The sequence below is a fragment of the Dendrobates tinctorius genome, unplaced genomic scaffold (assembly GCF_039654945.1).
Source record: "Dendrobates tinctorius isolate UK_male_01 unplaced genomic scaffold, ASM3965494v1 ptg000183l, whole genome shotgun sequence".
NCBI classification, from domain to species: domain Eukaryota; kingdom Metazoa; phylum Chordata; class Amphibia; order Anura; family Dendrobatidae; genus Dendrobates; species Dendrobates tinctorius.
The window spans coordinates 361,632-386,856 of NW_027361850.1; the positions used below are offsets into that span (position 1 = coordinate 361,632).

Consider the following 25,225-nt stretch of genomic DNA (forward strand, 5'->3'; position numbering starts at 1 on the left):
CACCAGTACATTATGCCCAGCTCATGCTTCCGGAGACAACCATCTGTAAATTAGGCGGGCTCTCATCACTACCGAAATTACAAACATGTGGGCGCTATATATTAAAAAGGGGAGAAGCCAGCGCTGCTTGTGGCCAGAACGCAATACATAAAGTGCCATATGCACATATTAATTTCTAACTGTATTTCAAAATGAGACAATTAGCAAAAAATTGATCAATAGTTTGAGCTACCCCGCCACGCCAAGGCAATCTCATATGGGGCAGTCCTACTCTACGTTTTTTATATTCGCTGTGCCATTGCGGCCTCCTAAATGTATTAAATGCACACTATACCTTAAGCGTTTCTGAATCACTTCCATGAAGCCAGAAAGGTGAGCGCAGATAAAGGCCAACCTGGTCCTGACAGACATTTCAGGTTTAACCTCCACACTCTCCTGACCAGCAATCACAGATGAAGTATGATACAGGCCCAGACACAGGTGCACAATTAAATAGAGCCCAGAGGCAGGGCTGGGCTGCTGTGTGTGTACAGCAGCCTAGACCAATCATAATGAATACAGAAAAAATGGCGAACATAACCCAGCGCGCACGGCAAGCGTGGTGGTCAACCACAAACCAACAAGTAAAAAAGTAGAGAAGCCAGCGCTGCTTGTGGTCAGAATGCAATACATAAAGTGCATATGCACAAATTAATTTCTAACTGTATTTCAAAATGAGACAGTTAGCAAAAAATTGATCAATCGCTTGAGCGCAGATAAAGGCCAACCAGGTCCAGACAGACATTTCAGGTTTAACCTCCACACTCTCCTGACTGGTTGGCCTTTATCTGCGCTCTCCTTTTCTGACTCCATGGGAGTGATTCAGAAATGCTTCAGGTACAGTGTGCATTTAATATGGTCTTACTTTTAATACATTTAGGAGGCAGTAATGGCACAGCGAATATAAAAAACGTAGAGTAGGACTGCCCCATATGAGATTGCCTTGACATGGCGGGGTAGCTCAAATGATTGATCAATTTTTTGCTAAATGTCTCATTTTGAAATACAATTAGAAATTAATATGTGCATATCCACTTTATGTATTGCGTGCTGACCACAAGCAGCGCTGGCTTCTCTCCTTTTTTACTGGGCGCTATATGTTGTATAGGCACACTGGGGCTCATCAGAAGGGAGGGGGAATTTGTATTTGGGAGCGGAGAATTTGCTGAATTTCTTTTGGGGATTGAGGAGCCATTTCGCTTTTTTAGAGCCTTTGTGCTACCAGTAACGTGGAGGCCATCAATATTTCTGTTAACAGATGACAGACCTGAGTGGGGACTTGCTTTTTTTGTGGACTGAGTTGAAGCTTTTATTGGGAACATTTTACACAACGTTTGGGATCACATTTATCTGGCGCTCTACGCTGAGCACTTACAGTGGGAACAGAAAATATTCAGACCCCTTTAAATTTTTCACTCTTTCTTTCATTGCAGCCATTTGGTAAATTCAAAAAAGTTCATTTTTCTTCTCATTTTTTATATTCCGTGGTTGATAGACTGTATAAAGCACGGTGGAAAGTCATTAGAATTTTAATCAATTTAATAAGTTAGATTTTATAGAATATTTAGTCCACCTCAGTCAGTGATATTTTTTTTAAAAAGGATTTTCCCAGTCTAATGTTTCTGAATCATTCTTGATCAGTGCTTTCTCATTAAAATTTATGACTAAAATCAGCCTATCCTCATGAATAAGAGAAAACACTTTTTGAAAACTTGTTTAACATTAAAGTTATATATATTTTTTTCCCTTTACTTTCAATACTCTTTTTCTACTGTAGTATCCTGATAGATGATTTACCATGATCTGGAGTTGACCATTCTTGCAGGAGTTTGGAGAATCTTCATTTTCATCACTGCGACACCCACCCATTTGGCATTTGACCACTTCTTGAACCTGTGGACATATGTAGAGAAACTACAGTGAGAAAGAAATTTGCTAAATTTCACTACCTCCATATTAATCCACAGAAACTAAAACTGCAGGGATGCTAACTGTAGTTGATACACATATTCCCACAATGCAGGTAATAGTATAATTTTGTCTGTTTCATTATATTTCATTATATTTATACATCATGTGCATTTTGAAGTAGTACGGCCAGGAGCATAGCTGGCAAAACAGGAGAAGCTCCATCACTAACAAGGAGAAACTCCTGCCTGAGTTGTGCAAGCTCAAGACAATCCACAATCTCATTTGAACAAGGAACTCGGAGGAGTCTATTGTAGGGCTCAATGCCACCACTGTAGAAGCTGACTTCTAGCAGGCTAAGTAACAGTTACAAGGAGTTCTCGTGGAAGGTTTTTCTAGAGAGTCTGCCTCTCAGGTCATGCACACCAACAATCTGTGTAAGAGCTGGTAGTGCCCAAAGTGTCTTTTGCTTATGGCCTGTTAGATGATTGAGAACATGAACTCAAAAACCCAGAAGCAGACTATTGTACCATTTAGCAGCTCATGGACTATTTCTTGGTGTTCACGCTATTGACGCATTCCAGGAATGATGGCACTTTGTGAACTGTTTTATGGAGGCTGTATAGCTAGTCAAGAACCAACTTATTTTGGAAATAGACAGAATGTCCTCTCTGGATGTCTACAGTACAATCCACAGTCTGTTCAGAGTATATTCCATCATGAACAGTCTGGTTCATTGTTGGTCTAGTTTCTATTTTAAGTATGCAGGAATATTAGTGTAGCATGTAGATATTACTGTTTACTGTATGCTCCTTCTAAGCCACTGTAGAGCCACAGTACATTATATAAATATTTATGACAAATAATTGCTATTAAACTATCTTCATTTGAACCAGTTTAAGAAAAGTGAAGCAAATTAGTTCTCCTCCAGGAGAAAGACAGCTAAAACCTCCAACAGGTGGCACTGGAGAGACAGCGTTCTTTCTCCTGGAGGAGAGATAATTTGCATTCTAATTTTTTGCAAGGAAAATTGACTAGCATATAAGAATCCCTACACCAGCTGTTGGCCTCCATAAGGAGAAATAGTATTTCCCCCTGACTCACATCAAGGCCTCTCATCCTAGCCAAGCATGCCCTGCTCTGGGCTCACGAAGAGCAAAAAACCTGAATTAGCTGTCTTTTGGGTCTATATACTTAGCCATGTTACAAGGCTCATTAAAGGATTGGTGTTAAAGAGTACCTGTCACCAAATTGGGGCTTTATATTTGATATAATAGTGAGTACAGGAAAGAAGAGTGTAGGAGCTTCCACGGGATCCAGAATGAAACCACATAGGATTGAGCCAAATCAGCAGAGCAGGTGGGTGCACACAAAGGCTGGAAAGTACTGCATTGCATAGGAGCGAAAAGGAGGATGTGGCACACCAAATTGAAGATAAAAAAAACTCTCTAACAATAATTAACAACGCAGCAGTACTGGGTTAATACTAAGATTGAATCTCCGAAGATTTCACTTTTTCTCAGAGAGGAGGACTATGGAGCATTTTGGGATCCTGCTCTGCATGACTGGATCCTAAACTCTGAAATTTCTAGCAAAAGTTGGGTCTTTTAGGTGGACATTAGGGACACTTGGGACTCACCAGTCTGAGGTTGCCCATTCTATTCTTCAATAAAAGTGACAGCCCAAGATTTGTGATGGGAACTATTTAACCTATAGAGAAGGCACCTCCAGTAGATGGGCCTAGATAGACAGCATTCTTTCTCCTGGTGGATAGAAGATTTTCATTCCCTGGCTTAAAAGACTTATTATTCCAGATGATACTCTTCACGGAAAGAAACAGATCCCTTGCCTCCCAGAATAAAACTGTTAGGCACTCAGAAAGATCTGCATTGACTCACATAAACCAACTTGCGAAATAGAAGGCTCCTACGCCAAAGACAAGAGGGCGCTAACTTACTCCATTATTCGGTAATGTTGCTGTGCCCATTATAAGAAAGAGCCCTGGGCATAGTTTCAACACCAATTGTGAAGTGGAACAAGAAAACCACAAAAATACATCACCTTTTTATGTTACAGAGTGAATGCAGTGGCTATGTCTATGTTAGGTAATTATAAAAATATATTAAATTAGCACCAAAAGTGGAATGCACAAACACTACAAAATGTATAATATAGCACTAGTATTTATCTTTTGCTAATATCTTAGATCAGTTTAGCGACAGTACTTCATTATAAACTAGCACATTACTCCGATGTTCTATAAAGTGCTAATTATCAGAAGCGACAGTGTGATTTGTTTTCAAGGGATTGTGGGAAAGTAGAAAGTAAAGAGTATTAATCGAAAGTTCTCACCTCCCGGCGCAGGAAGCAGTGTACAGTAATGATCACACAACCTTGAACAGAATTGAATACTGCAAACAGGACTTGGAAGAGGATGGATCGACGGTCAGTCATAGCTAATACTGCAGACATCCAGGTGAGGGCAAGCAGAGGAAGGACCACGCAGGAGCTCCAGAGAGATGCCCTGTGTTAAGGGAGTGGAGACACGGTGCAAAAGAAGGGGTAAAGAAAGAAGAGGGAAGAGAGATATAGAAATAAGATAGTGGTGAAAAGAAAGGTATGAGGAAAGACATGAATGATTGAAAAAGGATAATAACAACATAAGTGGAATAATTGGAAATAAAAGTGTGTTATAAACCAGAACCAAAAGCAATATAAAAAAGGAAATGTGCAACATAATGCAAGAAGCAAAAAGTATGTAGGTCATGAAAAATGCAAAGTAAGAGAATTTAGAAGGAAGAGACAGGGTTAAAGAAAATGGAAAGCCATGAAGAGCAAGCAACACAATAAAATGTGCAGTAGGATGATGGGAAATGCAAGTGGTGTGGGTAAGGAGAGATAAAAGATCAAGAATCCCAGGTTAGGTGTGTGCAGATGCACTCCTCACAATTCTCTTGTGAAGGCTTCTATGGCTGTATGGGATGTCTTATTGTCTCAAGGTAGTGCGGAGAGGTGCGAGAAGAGTTACTGTAGTTGTCACCATGGGTGACATGTAGATAAAAGGGTGGAGAGGGCCTTTATTTCTACAGATAAGCGGGTACGTGTGGGAGAACAAGAGACTAGGGACAGGCACATTAATTCAGGACTTCAGTACAGGAAAGACATCACGCTGTGCAGGTGACAAATGACATACAGTGAGTCCCATACCAATACGATGGGAAATATTCCATTCTCAAAGGAGAATAATAAAAAGAAGCCTTCATCTCTTGACCTGAATGCGGCAGAAGACCTTGGTTTCTATATGTTTTAACACTACACTGCCACAGATGACATTGCATGACGGTGCACATCTATAGAAACGTATTAACGTTTATGTTTATATGCTTTTATATGTGTGTATTATGTGTAATGCTTCTGTGTTGCTGAAGGAAAGCAGAAGGAGAGGAGAAAAAACTAACACAGCATTGTTGGCAGTAGCTGCGGATAGATTTGCGCTGGGCAACACTCCACATGTGGAACATATCAGCGGCAGGTTCCTGCAGGATATCTCAATTCTGCACCACCACATCACAACAAGCCAAGACCATGCAGAATAGTGAAGATTTAGTGAGAAACAAAAGAACCAGAGGGAAAAATAGAAATATTTTATAGCAAGGTAAAGAATTGCAGAATGTTGGGTCCAAAAACACAAATGCAGATAAATAGATTTTTTTTATATAGTAAAATTAAAAAGGTGACACAAAAACACAAAGGCACATAACACATATTGTTTGTGTTTTCATGCAAAACCAAAATGTAATTTTATGCATGCATAAAAGAAGACACATTTACACATCAATATAAAATCCATCATACAGAATTATAATACATGGGGGGATGAAGGAGGTCGGGTTGGTAGGGAAAGACAGGAAGGTGCAGATATGAGGAATACAGAGACAGAAGGGAAAAGCCACGGGGCGGAGTAAAGGGCACACAAGAAAGAGATAATAGAGCGAAGATGGGAGAGAGAAATAAAAGGAAGTGTGTTAGATCAGCTCTGAACTGGCAGGAAGGCAGAACCTGGTTAGCATGAGATGGATACAAGGAAGGGGAACCTCCATCACCTTTACCCCGAAATTTGTATTTTTGGCTTTTCCCATCTGTGTCTCTCTCCAGATACTGTACCCCCCAAATAACCAGTCATGTCATCCAACAATATCTGGAGAGAAACTGCTATACTTTCTAGTACGCAATTGAATTATGCTTTTTGTATCAATTGTAAGTGCATAAAAGACCTGGGATCTGGGATCCATGACTAGCATTTCACTGCAGGGGGAATGGTACATTGCATATACACACAGCAATACACAGTTACACACACAAACACAGGACGTACATATAACCATTACAATATCAACTTTTCTGCAAGTGTGAATCTGCACGTTTCTTTCCGCAGCAGTGTAATCTATTCACACCTCAGGAACATGCCCACTACACATCCTTAAGCATCTCCGCACATCTTACCAGGCTTTTTCAGGCTTCAGCTAAATTTCTGCAGTCAATCTTTGTGACTGTTGAGTCCAGACAGTGTGCAATACATACACTGTCAGGATTCTGCTCTGTTGCCTCCTCCAGCGCGCGGTCAAGTGACTACAACCAGTTGAATAGTAGCTTCTCATCCATTTCCTTCAATAGAATATTGAGAGAAGCAAAAAATATACCAAAAAAGGTCCCGAGGGTCCCCTAATCACTAGAGGAGCCCAAGGACTCTTTTGGTATCTTTGAAATTGAATCAGTTCCTTTACCAGGTCTCAATTATATGATGCTACTCATTCAGTTACTGAGAGAAGCAGAAAAAGATACTAGTCAGTTTGTGACAGCAAACTGTAAATCACATTTAGGGCGTAGTCAGTCGGCCGTATAACACTGACGACGATCGCATTGCAGTGCTCAGACTGGCTGGAACATGACAGCTACATCGAAATACATGGTGCCATGCTCGGGTCAAGCCACCAGCCATTCCGAGCAATGCAATGTGATCATCGCCCGTGTTATACAGCCGTCTGACTGCGCCCATGTCATATAATGCTATATTATAATGCTTCAACATTGCACAATGACAGGATTCAGCAATCTGCATGCTCATAGCATGGCTACAGAAGTTTAGCTGAAGCCTGATTGTGTGAATTAATAGATAAGCAGGGATATGGGCTATGCATTATCAATAAAATATTATATGTTATATAACCAGGGAATGCATTGCTAAACTGTCCCAACAAATGGCATGCCAATCCAAACCTACAACTGTATATGTGCCACTTTGATGTATGTCTTTAGACATTATTAGTTAATGAATGTCCTTGCCCAGAGTATTTATAAATGACTAGATTTTATCATGTTCTTGATGAAAAACAGGACAAAGACTGGGCACGCATACTTAATTCCTTTTGGTATTTACGGGCAGTTGGGTGGAAAACTCATGCGTGGTCAACCGCGCTATGCCGCCGAAGATGCCATGCCTCTGTATGGATGCTAAAAATGTTAGTAAGGCAGTTCTATGCGCTGTCATGGTTGGCCTTCAGTGGTGGATGTACACTGCATGATACTATGATAAAGTTATTATGATAAAGTAGGGGGTAGCTATGCCTTGAACACTCCCGCCAAGTGGCAAAAATTTCCTACATCATAATGGATTGAAATAGCCAGTGATCCAATTAGCAACTCCATCACCATCCAAGGTTCTCGCAGAGATAACTTTATCACCATTGATTGGAAGGAGTTGGAAGGTGATAAGAATTAGAGTAATTAAGAGTGTTTTAAGGGACCTGATATAAAAGAAGCCATACCTTTTATTACTAATTTTATAGCTTACAAAATAGATATATTAACACGCATTAAAGCCGATTTATAAAGCGTTATGCCGTCAGCTGTAGTCTCATTACACTTATGGTGAGTAGCAAACACTGAATAGTGCCAGATTCTGAAACTCCGTTAAATTAAGAAAAAAATACTCTAACGTAAAAAAAATCTAAGGAAAGTACTAAAATATCAGTACATTTGCTTGCTAGGTAATCTGTCACTACAATGGTAATCTTACAGCCATGGGCATCTAGAAAATACCCTTTAAAGTTGTCACTACCAGCTCCCGGTAAGCAGCTCTCAATTATCTGAATGACAGGCGGTATAGTGCAGTAGTAGAGAGGACTAACGGGTGATGCTGGTATTCTGGGGGGGCGCTGGTACATGCGACATAAACAAGCAGAACTATTACAGCTAGACAATGGAGTGGGTGCACTTATTTTAAGTGTTATACTATTATGAGACATTTTTCAGATTTCTGTAGTTTATTCAGCAATTCAATTCAGCAAGAAAAATGATTAGATAATACTCCCTGTACATCAATCTGTGTATGGATTAGAAAAACTGTTTTGGCACGAGAAAAGTGAAGCCCCAAATATGCAGTTTGGAGGATTTTCATTGTGCACATGTAGCAAATACTGCTTTCACTACTGACATCATGCCCATAGATGAAAGTTCCCCATAACTGTAACTTATGCCCTTTAACAAACAGTGCAGATACACACCAACATCATAGACAGACTCTAACATTAGAAGGATACAAAATTACTCTTACTCAACTCACACGTTGCAAAATAGACCCAGAAACGTAACACATGGAGGAATATGCCCGAACATACAGAGCAGGATCAAAATGCAGGTTGTGATGATTTATTGGAAAACAGAGACGTTCACTCACCCGGCTCTCTGCTTTTTGGACTTGTCTGATATACCGTCCCGTGACATTAGTTTATTGAAGACAATTATGCCAATCAGCATATTCACCTATGAGACAGAATGTGAATATCTATAAAGAACAGAGCACAGTGGAGGACATAGATAGACGAGGCCCTTGTGCAAGAACAATATGGGGGTCCCTTGCAGTCCAATGATAATGTACAATTCCATTTGCTTTTGAGATGAGAATGGGCCCCCTTATCTCTTGGACCCTTGTGCAGCTTCACAGGCTGCACCAATTTTATGTCCGCCCCTGGGTCTTTACTTCTAAGTTCGGTCATTTGTGGACTTCAAGGTGTCAGCATGCCACACAATATAAGTTCATATTTCTGATCGCTAAAAGAAGAACTTAGCTACATTTTTATTTCCTAATCCTTTCTAAATGTATGTAGTGCATTAACATACTTGCCAATCTCTGTCTTCTCCATTTTGCAGCACCGATCCGCTACACTTCTAGACCATGTGAACTCCAATCAGAGCGTAGCCGGCTCGCATGTGTATGTGTAAAATGGAAGCTCCTTTCTCAATGTAAGTCTGTGGAGCCCTTTTCTGAGCATCATAGAATTACATTGGGAAAGCAGCTACCGCCCCACACAGGCTACCCTTTGTGAGTTGACAAAGCTGAAGAGCAGTCAAAAGGTCTAGAAGAGTTCCTGAGTTGTGCTGTAAACTGGAGAAGACAGCAGTCAGGGAGTATTATAATGCACTTGCACTACACATACAGTATACTTAGAAGAAGTTAGTGAATAAAAATTTAGCTGGAGCTGCTTCTTTAAGGTGATAGTTTAAAGGAACTATCATTGGCTTTATTGGGTGACTATTGGAGATGAGCAAACTGTAAATGTCCGAACCGGACATCTAGTGACTGATGCTGAATTCTGAGCACGGACTTCTCCTGGAAGTCCGTCTTTTTGTGAGAGAGAAATAGGTAGAGATATTTTCCAGCTCCAAAGTTCGGGTCCCTTTCGATTTCCATAGGGTTTGGGTTCTGATTCAAATTAAGGTACATTTCTGGTACCCAAAATGAACTTTGGACTAAAGTTCAGTTGAACCCTACAAACCCGAGCTTCCATGGGTCTGCTTATCCCTAGCAACTATGACTCATAATCATTTGCAGTGGATGAAACTTTTTAGCTCTTGAAAGGGCTTATGTGGTCACTTTTGCTGACACATATGAAACATAATTGGTACATTGCGTGCATGTCTTTATGGAGGCACTGTCTGTCATTGTTATGGAGACACTATGGGAACATGTCGATATACTGTAAATGGTATGGGTAGGGTTGGGAGGAACAAAGATTTTTGGATGTCAGAGGGAAGGAAAAAGTAGTTTTACGCAATGACAATTCACAAATTTGTAGTGGTTGTAGATTAATATTCCCTACTTCATGTAGATGGTCCATACCAGATTAGTTAAAGGCAGAAGGTTAGAACTGGCATAATGCCTTCAAGAGAGGTGTCAATTTAAGAGAATAGTCGCGGGGCCCATTTAAACTAAATGGAAATCAATGTCATTCAATGAGTATCCCTCCAGTGAAGATGACAGCGCTGCATGCCCTTCAGCCCATAGGGTGGCACACAATTAGGACCCATATGCAGTAAAAGGTTGCATATGAGGCACAATGGGGCCATGTAGACTGCTGTGAGTGTGGTATTACAGCTCCGTAAAATTCGGAGGCTCTACAGAGCAATAATACACTTTGTGTATGAGCTCTAAGACCATGTAAATAATATGGACACAGGGAGGTAATGCTATGGGAGTGTCACTACATTATTCTTTTTTTACAATTTATAGTAAGAAGGGTTACACGTTGTTGTATTTGTAATTTTTAGAATCCGTTGTAGTAAATTCTCCACCCTCCACCTCCATCAATTTAACTACTCGGTACAGAGTAGAATACTATGCACAATTTTGGGCTCCAGTGTATAAGAAGAGCATAACTTTAACCAGAGTGAGTGCAGGGAAGAGCAATCAAGGTTATTAAGGAAGACAGATTATCAATATTGGGGTTATTCTGTTTGGAAAAATGAAAGGTTAGCGGGGATCTTATTACCATGTACAAATAGATGAACGGGCAGTACAGAGATCTTCCTAATGATCTTTAAAGATATAGATCTGCAATGGTGGCAAGGTGACATCCTCTACGTCTTCAGGAAAGAAGGTTTAATCATGGCCACAGATGAAGATTCTTTATCGTAAGAGCAGTAAGAGTACGGAACTCACTGCCACATTATGTCATGGTTTATTCACTAAAGAAGTACGAGGAGAACCTGGATGCCTTGAAAAATATATAATTACAAGTTATGGGTACTAGGTTCTGTAATGGGACGTTGATCCAGGCAACTAGCCTGATTTCCGTTTGTGGATTTGGGAAGACTTTTCTTTCTAAATGTGGGACAATTAACATCTTATTCATTTTTTTTTTCCTTCTTCTTGATCAACACATTAGAATCATAGGTTGAACTCAAGGAACCTGTGTCATTTTTCAACCTTAACAAATATGCATACACATATCTAATTTCTATGCAAATATGCATACACACATCTTTGCACATTCATTGTTGTATAGGTTTCTCATTTGTAAGAGAGAAAACACAGTCTTCAGCTTACTGATAAGATAATATTTGATGTCAGGGGCAAGGTGTAAGGTCTTTAATGGTTGTAAGTTTTACAGTATGTACGTTGAATTTTAAAATTTGTCAGAATTAATTTTTTGGAAAACATAAAGAACTTTTCTGAAATACATGTCAGTAAATCAGATAATTTCCATCTGTATTTTAGGGATGTAGGTTTTACTTGCATCTTACAGTTGTAGCAAACTCTGGTGGGTTTTTCCTCTGGGAAATACCAATTATGAAGAGAGTAGCTGATTGTATTCATCATCTAAATGGCATAGTGGAACTTTGTGCTCACATCTGGCAGGATTTTGTCTGTTTCACTGTTTTGCCACCTTGATGGATGGTAGAATACAATAGAGGAATCAATTTTCCATTTTTTCTCAGAAATTCACCGAAATAAAATCACAATGAAAATCAGCTGAAAATTTACCTTACTTTACCTTTAACCTGTAGCCTAAATTTCACCTTATACAGAATATTGTTAGTCATCAGACATGTAGTATGTTCATGTGTTCTATGAAGACCAGCTTAAAGACAAAGACACAGATGCTTCTAAAGCTTAACATTCAAGAGGAGGACATAGCTGCATCTAAAGAGCAAATCTACCAATATAATTGGCTGTAGTGGTTAATATGCTAAAAAAGAACCAGCTGCCTTTATCAACCTGAATCTCTAACTACATACTGTACACAGATATACACTGGAGGTTGTGACAGGATTTTCTTCAGTTGCTGTTTGCAGCCTCCTCCTCCTTCTGCTGCTCCATAATACACAGGAATCCATCTTATATAACACAATTCAGCATGAAGGAGAAGACAAGCAGCAAGGCAGCATATCTTCTCCGTGTTTCCATGCTCAACACACCTAGTCTCCCTCACACAGTGGTATCTCGCAGTCCAGAATCAGGAAGTCTCACAGAGCTGTCAAAATAGTGAGACCAGGAGACTTCAGTCTTACTTTCATAGAAGGCCTGAGCTTTCATCCAAGTCAGACACCATTTAGCTTTCCCAACTACATATATTTGAGAATAATTAAATATTATCGTCTCCTTTCATTTTGGTCTTCTTTTCGTGGAAGTGAAAGATCCTCCGTAAGGACTATTTTTTTGTTCTCATCCTTAATTGATCTTGTAATCATGTTGTTCTGAGAACACAATTTAAGATAATTATTGCAAAAATATGTGTAGATGTTGCCCTTGACTGCCAAATCATTTACTTGTTTCAGTACATGACTCTAGATAGTGTAGACTCATGCCTTATTGAGAGGGAAGATGGTAGAATACTTACTAATTTATTCTTGTATTTTCAAGAGTAACAGATTAAAAACACAATGCACAGCTAAAAAAAGGTGATCAACCATTATAATTTCATGGAGAATGTAAGCATTCCTTAGACATGTCAGGAGAGGTGACAGGTCCTTTTTATGAAATATTCACCGAGCCCTGATTAGATGCTATGGTGACCAAAGCCAGTTTTGAGAAATAATGGTCACCATAGTCTAAATGTTAAAATTGACATAAAGTAGTGCAGCAAAGTAATCAGAGACATGTTCAATGTATCGTTTAAACACTACCTATGGTAACAAAATATACTGTTCAACAGGTAGAGTTTTTATTATATTATTTATAGTGCAATTATAGAATTATATAAAAAAGATTCTTCTTACCAGAACAATAACCGCTGCTGGTCCCACAAAGGCATACAATAGCCCACCCTCCAAAGACAGCCAGCAGCTGTAATTCACAGAAAAAAAACATTGACAGTGATAAAGAGGCAAAATATTGAAATGTAAACCTATTTAGTCATTTACTCCATATTATCATATTCTGTAGGAAGAAGATTAGAAATTAAATACAAATTGGAATGAAATTGTCATGTTGGTATAAGGGTCATCACCATGCTATGTCGTGCAAGAATGTAGCAAATGTGATGCCAACCAGACATTATTATTAAAGTAATTTGGAAATAATTTTAACTATGAATACACAATTACTACCTACAAAGAAGATTAGACATCAAGAATTGACTCACTAATGGGGGGTTCCATATCCTTTTGTTCTGGTAAAGCCAACAGAAACTGCAACCACAAGAGCTGGTAACCCTGAGAAAAGGAACGCACAAGAGATATCAATGCAACAAATGAAATCGATTTCACAGTTACAGATGTAGTGATTGATCCAGGCTGAAAAAAATGTTAGAAAAGCATACAATGCCAATGAGAGGTAACGTTAATAACCATGAATATTTCACGACAGTGGCACCTGTATTAATGTCTTGATTGATTGGTATACCATCGAAGTATAGACACCACAAACAGATGATGTCCTGTGGTCTCTGGCACCAAGACATTAGCACAAAGTTATTTAAATTTGGACTTGTTTTCCAGCAAGAACCAAAGATGCTTGATCAGATTGACGTCTGGAGAACAAGTCGAAACCTTGATCTCTTTGTCATGTTCCTCAAACTATTTCTAAAAATCTTTTCATTGTGGCAGCGAGCATTATCTGATTATCTGCTATAGAGGCAATAGCAGCCAATTCTGATGAATTAAGTACCATCTACATGGCATAGCTTAAGGTATCCAAGCATGATGTTGTCCAGACAGATCTGTATGTGGTCCTTTTTATCATTATACCTGACAAGTGCTTTAATGGCTTATCTCTATGTAGACCCTTTTATTATTATACCTGACAAAGGCTTAATTGTATAAGCTGAAACGCATTGTATCAAGCAATAAATGTGAACATGGAATCAAGCATTGAAATATTCCTTGGTCCGGATATATTTCATTAATCCATGTAGTGTCACCAACAGGAAGTTTTCTGTGTTGTTTCATTGTCCAGATCCTTACACTGTCTTCACTGGAGTATCTCTATGTGGACCTTTTTATTATTATACCTGACAAAGGCTTAATTGTAACATCCGAAACGCCATATATCAAGTAATAAATGTGATCATTGTGCAATCAAATATTGGAATATTCATTGGACAGGATATATTTCATCAATCCATGGAGCGTCACCAGCGTGAACTTCTTTGTGGTATTTGATGGTCCAGATCATGACAATGTCTTCACCGGATAACTTTTTCCCATATTGCTTCTTGGTGCCATCCATTCTACAATGGCTCCAATGATGCCATTGTACCAAACCAGCACTTTCCACACTTAAAAATGAATGTGGGCATGGCCAAAACCTAGCACTCGGTGTGCCAGTTGTCCTTTAGGTACGGTATGTACTAAAATCAACATATTGGATTATTTCATAAAACTTTTAGCTTTGACAACATTCAGATACGTTCCTCTGGCTATTACCATCTGGCTCTTGTCAAAGTTTCCCAATCCCTTACACTTGCTTATTTACTTGCTTTCAACATGTCTCCCCAATACCGGTTACTGGCTGTCTACCCTATGACAGGTGCCATTGTGATGAGATAAGCAAGGTTCTTCACTTCATCTGACAGTAGATTCAATGTCATGGCTTATCAATGGATATACTGTATTTGGAATGCTCATAACTTTTTGTTGATTTAACACATTTATTTTGAATGTCCTTGTGCAGGAAGTGCTCCCTACACATGGCAAATATAACACGGACTAAAATGGAACCAATGTTTTTGCACATTTTTGCACCAATTTCATAAAACGGATTTTGCCAGAATTATGTCAATAAGCTGCTGGAAAATTTGTGTGCAACTCGTAGTTGTGCAAATTTTTGTTTTAACTTTTAGCGTTTTGACGCCAGCTATGCCAATTTTTCAAAAGGTTAGTGGAGCTTAGTAGAGAGGGAACATGGTATAGCGTGGCCAAAAAAATTAACCATATTTATGCCACATGGGTGGTGTAAAATAGGTCCTATGCATGGCAGCTGAAAGATGAACCAGAATCATTAGAGGCAGCCTGTCTGCAGAGAATGACTGTGCAAACCAAGTACAGGTGCTCAGTGCACCATTGGCATTGCCAAACGTTTAAAGAAGTTGTCCACCACTTTTACATGATGACTAGTGGTGAGCGAGGATACTCGTTGCTCGGGTAGTCTCCGAGTATTTGGATGTGCTCAGAGATTTAGTTTGTCGACACAGCTGCATGATTTGCAGCTGCTAGACAGCCTGAATACATGTGGGGGTTATCTGTTTGTTAGGAAATCTCCACATGTACTCAGGCTGTCTAGAAGCCACAAATTATGCAGCTACAGTAACAGAAACTAAATCTCCGCACACGCCAAAATACTCGGAGGACACCCGAGAATGCTCGGGGAAAACCCGAGCAACGAGTATACTCGTTCATCACTAATGATGACCTATCCTTTGGACAGGTCATCAATGTCTGATCCGTGGTGGTCCGTCACCTGGCACAGCCACCGATCAGCTGTTATTGGTGTCGGCAGTGGGGACCGCCGGCCAGAAGTGCTCAATTGCTAAGCTTCTATGTCTACTTGTAGTGGCTGCCACAGGGTACTGCACATCAGCCTCCTATTAAATTTAATAGGAGGCAAATGTGCAGTACCAGCTCCGCAAGTGAATACCTCCAGCAGGCGGCAGCCGCTGCAGACACCAATGACAACTGATCGGCGGGGGTGTCAGACCCAGGCCGATGAGACATTAGGATAGGTCATCAATGTAAAAGTGGTGGACAATCTCTTTAAGTGTACCTTCCCACCTACGTGTTTTTCTTCTATCTTTGCCCTTCCCTCCTTATCTTTGACATCTCCAGTTAGAGAAAGGTGGAGATAGATGGGAAAAAAGTAGGCGAGAAGGTGAATTTAAATGCTTGGCCATGCCAAGTGTGTGCAGAGTGCCTGCACTTAGTTTGAACAGTCATTTTGTGCTGAGTCTGCTGACAGAGTCCCTTTAAAATGTCAATGAATTTGGAGCATCTCACTCCAGAGCAACCTTCATCAAGATCTTGATGAACTGGGGCTAAACAACAGATACGGCGGCATATCATTTGCATAGGTGTATAGTAATGTAGCAAGCTAGGAACAAGCTTCGGCATGATATTAAGACTGGAGCCTGTCAAGTGTATGCCAACAGGACAGTGTTTTGGCATATGTTAGTAACCTATGAGAATGTCACTGTATACATTGGCATAAATTGTTTTAGCTTACAAATCTATAAATGGGTCAACATTGATGTGAACAGAGCATGAAGGACACAGTCTGCTTTCTAAGATGTGTCCATGAAAATGACATAACACAGCAGCTCCACATGCAATATTGTAATCCCGTCGCTGACAAGTTGGTGCCTGTAACATCTGTAACGTTTTGCTACTGTAGGTAAAACTTGTGCTTACAATGACAAATGTCATTTTCAAGTCTTGTGCAGTACCTCTGTATAGCAGCAGCATGCTCATTGCAAGAAACATTCAATTATTGCTGTTTTTGGCATGAAAATAAAATAAAAAAAAATTAAATTCATGCATCTAAAATTCTTGCAAGAACCAGTTTTGCCTGGTATCACTGAATCATTCCAAATAAGTCTACAATAATCAGTCAATAAGAAGCAAAGAAGTGTATGTCAAAGAGGAATTCCAGCAAAAAGATCATATAGCGTATTAATACCATATGTAATATACATTAAAATACCCTATATTACAGTATGTTTGGTTGGAGCTGCCGTTTATAAGGAATCTGTTACCAGTTTTTTACCGCCTAATCTGGTATTAGCATAATTTAGAGACAGAGACCCTGATTCCAGCGACAAGTCACTTACTCGGCTGCTTTTAGAAGTTTTCATAAAATCAGTGTTTTATAACAAAACCACTGCTGGCCTAGATTTATGGCACTTCCATTAATATATATAATCTTACAAACAAAGAGGAAGCCTATGCCAGATATTTCAAGAAATTTACCTTTAGTTAACATATACAGAAAAAGTATTAACATTTAGAGGAAATACAGATGCAAAATATACTGCATACAGTTAGTTAAAGAGCGTTCTTACATAAATAATTCCTGCCCAATAAGTGAGATCCCATAGGATGTTAAGCTGCTGAACACCTGTATAGGTTTTGACCATAGGGGGAAATCTATTAATGGGGTTAAACGCATGCACTTGATGTTGAACAGAGCCTAAGATAGGCTAAAAAATCCTATAAATCATCGGTACGCGATAGATGCTAATGCGCATGCGCCGCCACGGCACCATTTTTGTTGTAGTGTACATTTTTTTGCTTGCAGCAACAAGGAGCTGGCGGAGGCACTTGCGCAGTAGCTTCTATTGGAACTCGATATATGCTAATGCGAAGGTGCACCTAACGGCGCCATATTGATAGTGATTTTTTTCTTTGAAGCACAGGAAGATAATAGGTACTAACCGATTAGAGAAAGTGTGCAGGCACCACCATTTTGATGAAGTAACATGATTTTTTTTCAAATACACACATTAGTATATTCATTATGCAAACTAGGAGGGAGGTCAGTGAATATATAATCAGAGCACTACATGCCCCGCTTTAGGACACGAGCATATCATTAGCACAAAATTGAAAATAAAGATTAAACAACAACCACAAGACAGATTTCATCAATAGTGTTGAGCATTCCGATACCGCAAGTATCGGGTATCGGTCGATATTAGCTGTATCGGAATTCCGATACTTAGTTCCGATACTTTTTTCATATCAAATACCGGAATCGGAAGTTCCCATAATGCTAGGAGACCGCTCGATTTGATTCAGCCAATGGGGATCCTCAGAAGTGTGGGCACATCCTGTTAGGCATGTAGGCATGTTAACTACTGGCATGGCTGTGATTGGCTGCTGAAATGATGTCATGATGCACTATAAAAACCGCAGCAGCCATTTCGGGTACACTCTGCTGTGAAGTCAGTTAGGGACAGGCTGCTGTTGAAGACTGTGAGGGACAGTTAGAAATAGCGATCATCAAACATATCTATTGCTCTACCCAGGCTACATAATCCACCACTGTAGCATTATTTTAGCCCAGCAGCGCTGTTTTAATAGCTGTCTGCAAGGGCTGTGTGAGTGCAGACCCACGCTGTGTAGTGTGTCCTGCAGCCACGTCTGCTTGTAGGCCGCCCAGCGTGTGTCTCTGCCTCATACACATTTTTCTTTTATTGCTGCTTTTTTTTTTCTCCTGTATAGTGTGCTTCCATACGTATCCATATACATTGGTTGCAAACACTAAAGGAGTGGACAGTGGAGCCTTTCAGTGCTATAGCCCATTTCTCTGCACTGTTTTTGGCTGTCTGATAGGTCTCTCTGTGTGTGAGTGCAGCTCACATTGCAGTGTGTTCTACAGTCACCGCTGGTTGTAGTCCGCTCAGCGTGCGTCACTGCCTCATACATAGTCCTTTTTTTGCAGCTAATTTGTCCAGATTTTTGCTCCTATATTAGTGTGCTTCCATCCGCATCCATTGTCATTGGTTGGTTGCAAACACTATATAGGATTAGATAGAGGAGCCTTTTTGCTGGCTTGTGCCCTTCAGGGCCAGCTAGACTAGTATCACCCTATTTTTTGGAGCCTCATCAATTGCATTGTAGGTTAGCTTCCTGCATTGTAATCGCTCCAAAAAGTTTGTGATACTATAGCTTTCAAACTTTGGTCACATCCTTTTATTTCCCCCCCAAAAGAAAAAAGGAAATAAAGTTCACCAAACACTCCACTTTAGAGTTGTGTAGGCCACATTAGATCATATTAAAGTGTAGTACACACACTCTTAGCAAAATTAGTGTTTCTTATACTGGTTAGCAGGTGTTCAGGAATAAGAACGCTAAGCCCCCCCTTTTTACATTTCTGCCTATCTTTATCAGTCTACCAAGATGAAGAAGGCAGGGAGTAAGGCACGTGGTCGTGGCCGTAGAGTTTCAGCAGGGAGAGGACGGGGGGATTCAGCAGGGAGAGGACGTGGGGATTCGGTGTCTGCTGTGGCCACCAGTGACCCGGCATCCCCCACTTTTACCAGGCAACAGTCCTTCATGCGCAGCTTTGTAGGACCTCGCCGTACCCCACTGCTGCGTGACGAACAAATTGAAGCCGTTGTCGGATGGATGGCAGCTAACGCATCCACTTCAATGACTTCCGCATCCTCTCAGGGCCAGAGCACTGAAGAGCAACCATCTGTCTCTTCACCACCTGCCAAATTGCCCAGGCAGTCTGAGAGCCCTGGACAGGAGCCATCTCAATCTTTACTTCTGTTCTCAGAATCTGTTGGCTTGGAAAGAGGTGGCCAGCCAAGCAGCATTCTAGAGCGTGAAGAAGAGGGAGTATGCAGTGATGCGCAACTGCTTTGTCCCTCTGAATCTGAAGAGGCGGGTGGGCCAGTGCCTATTGTCAGCACACCTCAGTACTCATCTGATGATGATGAGACTCAGTTGCCAATGTCTGGTGCGTACAGTGCTGGTGAGACAACCCAGGACCAGCCGGTGCTTGAAGAGGGGAGTGGAGATGATGAGGTCCTTGACCCATCATGGCGTCAGCCACAGGAAGGTGGTGGGAGCAGCTCTGAGGAAGAGATTCCCCGAACGGCCAAAAGAGGAGGGAGAGAGCGGGGGCAGACTTGGTTGCCTGTAGCCTCCACTTTGGCACCCGTGAGGAGCAATCCTCTTCCAAAACACAAAACGGGCGCTCCCAGGACTTGAAGTGCGTGGTCTTTTTTTTACACAGTTGCAGATGACATTTGCTTTGTCAAATGCAAGCTGTGTCATCAGAAAGTTAAACGAGGGAAAAATGTGAGCAACCTCAATACCACAAATATGTGGAAACATGTGCGGACCAAGCTCGAGGTGGAGTTACACAGACACACTGAAGATGTAGGCCAACCATCAGCAGCACCTACCACCTCTTCAGCTCGTGTTGGGGCCTCTTCCTCCAGCTCACACACAGCTGGTTCGGCTTCCTCACTGGAACGTCATGGAAGAACCTCTGCCACTGTTGTCCAGAGACCCAGTGAAATTCTACCCACTGAACCACGTTCTCAGTCATCAGCACACTCCCAGGCCACTCACCAGCAATCGGTAGCCCAGGCATGGGCGAAAAAGCGGCCATACTCGGCAAACCATCCCTGAGCACTGGCTCTGAATGCCGGCATTGCCAAACTACTGGCCCTTGAGATGCTGTCATTCAGGCTGGTGGAGACTGACACCTTCCGGAACTTGATGTCATTGGCAGTTCCACAATACAATGTGCCCAGCCGCTTTTATTTCAGCAGGCAAGCCGTCCCTGCCCTGCAAAAGCATGTGGAGGGAAAAATTAAAAATGCGCTACTAAACGCCGTCAGTAGCAAGGTCCACCTGACCACCGATGCGTGGACCAGTAGCCATGGACAGAGACGATACCTTTCCCTCACTGCCCATTGGGTCAATGTTGTGGAGCCGGGTACAGATCTGGAGAGTGGCTCTGTACGTATTCTGCCAACTCCAAGGATTGCAGGAATGCAGTCTGTACATATTGAGTCCTCCTCCTACTGTAGTTCCTCGGAATCAGCACTGCATGAGCCTGTTAGGCCAGATATGAGCACAGGTGTGGCCAAACGTCAACAGGCCGTCCTTAAATTAAATTCTTTGTGGAATCGGAGCCACACAGCATAGGAGCTCTGGAATGCCATCAAGCAGGAGAGCGATGTGTGGTTTGTGCCAGCGAATCTCCAGCCAGGTTTGGTAGTGAGTGACAATGGCCGAAATCTAGTTGCAGCTCTGGGCCTAGGCAACCTCACTCACATACCATGTATGGCACACATGCTCAATTTGGTCGTGCAGAGCTTTCTGAGGGACTATCCAGATCTTGATGCACTGCTGCACAAGGTTCGCCTAGAGTGTGCTCACTTGCGGCGTTCCAGCATGGCAAGATCGCGCATTGCATCTCTGCAACTCCGATTCCGCCTGCCAGAACATCGCATCATATGTGACCTCCCCACCAGGTGGAATTCAACGTTACATATGTTGGAGCGGTTGTGTGAGCAGCAGACAGCAGTAATGGAGTACCAGCTGCATCAGGCGCAAACAAGTCGCACTGTGCGCCGGACACACTTCACCACCACTGAGTGGGCCACTATGAGGGACATCTGCAAAGTTTTGCGTGCCTTCGATGACTCCACGCGGATGGCCAGTGCAGATGATGCACTAGTCAGCATGACTGTCCCCCTTATCTGTCTGCTTCAAAAAACCTTACAAGCACTAAGTGAGGAGGTTTTTGAAGAGGTCGAGGATGAGGAGTCAGAAATGCCATCTGCTTCTGGCAAGTCTGTGCAACGTGCTTCCACACAAAGGCCCAGGCAGGGGACACTTAGTCAGGAGGATGACGAGGAGTCAATGGAGGAGGAGGAACACATCTCTCCAGAGGAGGGAGTTACACAAGGCTCTAGTAGTCAGTGTGTACAGCGAGGATGGGGTGATGCTGAGCAGGCTGAGATGCTGCCTCAAGCTGGGGACAGCGTTTCTGGTCCAGTTGGCAGTCTGCAGCACATGGTTGATTTCATGCTGCAGTGCTTGTTAAATGACCGCCGCAACGCCAACATTCTCCACATGGCTGATTATTGAGTGTACACCCTCCTAGATCCTCGCTACCGGGACAACTTACAAAGCCTCATACCACAGTTGAACCGGGAGCGTAAAATGTGGACGTACCAAGAAACACTTGTGCAGGCCATCATGTTCTCCATTCCCCCCACGAGTGTTGCTGGTAGTGCTTTTCAAAGCAGCCATGTGGCTAGAGGCAGTGGAGGAAGCTCTGCACAAAGAGGTAGCAAAGGCAGTGCCACAGGACAAGGCAAGGCCAGTATGGCCCAAATGTGAAAAGTTTTGTGGGACCGCCACAGACGGCTATACCATCACAGACGGCTCCAGTCAGCAGGAGGCAACGTTTCCGTCAGATGGTGACAGACTACTTGTCTTGCCCTGTTAGTGTACTCCCAGACGGCTCTTCCCCATTCAAGTTTTGGGTCTCTAAGCTGGATACATGGCCAGAGCTTAGCCAGTATGCATTGGAGGTGCTGGCTTGCCCTGCTGCCAGTGTATTATCGGAACGTGTCTTTAGTGCTGCAGGTGGTGTGGTAACAGACCGTCGCACGCGACTATCCGCCGATAATGTTGACCGGCTTACTTTTGTGAAAATGAACAAGGCCTGGATCTCACCTGAATTTGCCAGTCCTCTTCCAGAATAAATAATTGCCTGGCAACAGGATCCAGGTCTCCTGTTGTGTTCATGTTTCTATGACCTGAACTTTATTTCCTGGGCTACAGCAACGCCCGTTGTTGCTCAGAAGTGCTGTCCACACAGACAAAACAATCGCTCATGTGTAAGTGGGGTTTGGTAACGTCAGCTGATCCCCTGCTGTGTGTATGGCAAAGTGTACTGCTCCCTTCAAACTCAAAGTACCTCAGATTTACACCTGGCTCCAAGTAGGCCTCGGCCTACTACCTGATTTTCCCTGGGCTCCGACACCGCAGTTGGTGCTCAGAAGTGCTGTACGCACAGACAAAACACTCGCTCATGTGTACGTGGGATTTGGTAACGTCAGCTGATCCCCTGCTGTGTGTACGGCAAACTCTCCTGCTGCCTACAACTTATGACTACCTCTGATTTAATATGTTCTCTGATTTGCCCTTTGTCTCCACTCTGTTTTGAGTATTTCCTCCGGCCTACAACACCGCCTGTTTCTGCTCTCAAGTGCCGTCTGCACAATCAACACTTGTTAATGTGTTACCTGGGTCCTGTAACATCTGCTCATGTCCAGAGGTGAGTCCGGCAATGTCTCCTGCTTTGTCTACATTCCCACTACTTGTAGTGGAAAAGTGGACAGAGCAGGAGACATTGCCTGATTCACCTCTAGGGAAAAGCTGCTGTTACAGAACCCCAGTAACACAGGAACAAGTGTTGGTTGTGCAGACGGCATTTCAGAGCAGCAACTGGCGTGGTTGGAAGCCAGAGGAAATACTCGAAACAGAGTGAAGACAGAGGCCTAATTGGAGTACGTTGACAGTTAGTAGTAGTGTAGAAACAATCTAAAACTGCCACCAAGTAGGCCTCAGCCTACTACCTGATTTTTCCTGGGCTCCGACGATGCCAGTTGGTGCTCAGAAGTGCTGTACGCACAGAAAAAACACTCGCTCATGTGTAAGTGGGGTTCGGTAACATCAGCTGATCCCCTGCTGTGTGTATGGTAAAGTGTCCTGCTCCCTCCAAATTGAAACGATCTCTGATTTACACCTGGCTCCAAGTAGGCCTCAACCTACTAACTGATTTTCCCTGGGCTCCAACAACGCCAGTTGGTGCTCAGAAGTGCTGTATGCACAGAAAAAACACTCGGTCATGTGTAAGTGGGGTTCGGTAACGTCTGCTGATCCCCTGCTGTGTGTATGGCAAAGTGTACTGCTTCCTCCAAACTCTAAGTACCTCAGATTTACACCTGGCTCCAAGTAGGCCTCGGTCTACTACCTGATTTTCCCTGGGCTCCGACACCGCCAGTTGGTGCTCAGAAGTGCTGTACGCACAGACAAAACACTCGCTCATGTGTAAGTGGGGTTCGGTAACGTCAGCTGATCCCCTGCTGTGTGTATGGCAAACTCTCCTGCTGCCTACAACTTCTGACTACCTCTGATTTAATATGTTCTCTGATTTGCCCTCTGTCTCCACTATGTTTTGAGTATTTCCTCCGGCCTACAACACCGCCTGTTTCTGCTCTCAAGTGCCGTCTGCACAATCAACAGTTGTTCCTTTGTTACCTGGGTCCTGTAACATCTGCTCATCTCCAGAGGTGAGTCCGGCAATGTCTCCTGCTTTGTCTACATTCCCACTACTTGTAGTGGAAAAGTGGACAGAGCAGTCGACATTGCCTGACTCACCTCTAGGGAAAAGCTGCTGTTACAGAACCCCAGTAACACAGGAACAAGTGTTGGTTGTGCAGACGGCATTTCAGAGCAGCAACTGGCGTGGTTGGAAGCCAGAGGAAATACTCGAAACAGAGTGAAGACAGAGGCCTAATTGGAGTACGTTGACAGTTAGTAGTAGTGTAGAAACAATCTAAAACTGCCACCAAGTAGGCCTCGGCCTACTACCTGATTTTCCCTGGGCTCCGACGACGCCAGTTGGTGCTCAGACGACGCCAGTTGGTGCTCAGAAGTGCTGTCCACACAGAAAAAAACACTTGTTCATGTGAAAGTGGGGTTCGGTAACGTCAGCTGATCCCCTGCTGTGTGTATGGCAAAGTGTCCTGCTCCCTCCAAAGTCAAAATATCTCCGATTTACACCTGGCTCCTAGTAGGCCTCAGCCTACACCATGATTGTCCCTGGGCTCCAACAACGCCAGTTGGTGCTCGGAAGTGCTGTCCACACAGAAAAAACACTCGTTCATGTGTAAGTGGGGGTCAGTAACATCAGCTGATCCCCTGCTGTGTGGAGGGCAAACTGCTGCTGCCTCCAAATTGTAACTACTTCTGATTTAAACATTCTCTGATTTGGCCTCTGTCTCCACTCTGTCTCTAGTATTTCCCCTGACCTCCAACACCGCCAGTTCCTGCTCACAGTTGCCGTCCACGCATTCCACACTTGTTCCTGTGTTCCTGGTGTTCTGTTACGTGAGCTGATCCCCCAATGTGTGTCCGGCATTGTCTCCTGCGCTGTCCACCTTCCCACTACAAGTGGTGGGAAGGTGGACAGAGCAGGAGACATTGGCAGACACACATCAGGGGATCTGCTGACATTACAGAACCCCAGTAACACAGGAACACGTGTGGATTGGGCTGACGGCTACTGTGCGCATAAACTGGCAGTGTTGGTGGTCAGGTTAAATCCTGGAAACAGAGTGGAGACAGATGTGTTGTGAGTTCATTTTCCCCTTCGTCACTGAGGTCAGGTGAACTCCCTATTCTGGTAAAGGAAGTTAATGAGCCTGATTATCAGGCACCTGAGCCTAATGAGGATGACTGGCTG

At 42.6% G+C, this 25,225-nt stretch overlaps 1 protein-coding gene across 4 annotated transcripts in view; it reads right to left on the bottom strand.

Annotated features, from left to right (window-relative positions):
- Positions 1-25,225, bottom strand: part of ADGRB2 (adhesion G protein-coupled receptor B2) — a 682,656-nt gene that overhangs the window by 12,464 nt on the left and 644,967 nt on the right. For 3 of the 4 annotated variants that reach the window (XM_073551947.1, XM_073551949.1, XM_073551946.1), the window contains 6 exons: positions 13,371-13,440; positions 13,006-13,072; positions 8,684-8,769; positions 5,406-5,501; positions 4,300-4,471; positions 1,837-1,932 (listed from right to left, as the gene is read on the bottom strand). In XM_073551947.1, the coding sequence (XP_073408048.1) occupies positions 1,837-1,932; positions 4,300-4,471; positions 5,406-5,501; positions 8,684-8,769; positions 13,006-13,072; positions 13,371-13,440 (587 nt within the window). The remainder of the gene's footprint in view (positions 1-1,836; positions 1,933-4,299; positions 4,472-5,405; positions 5,502-8,683; positions 8,770-13,005; positions 13,073-13,370; positions 13,441-25,225) is intronic. The other variant, XM_073551948.1, reaches the window with a different exon arrangement.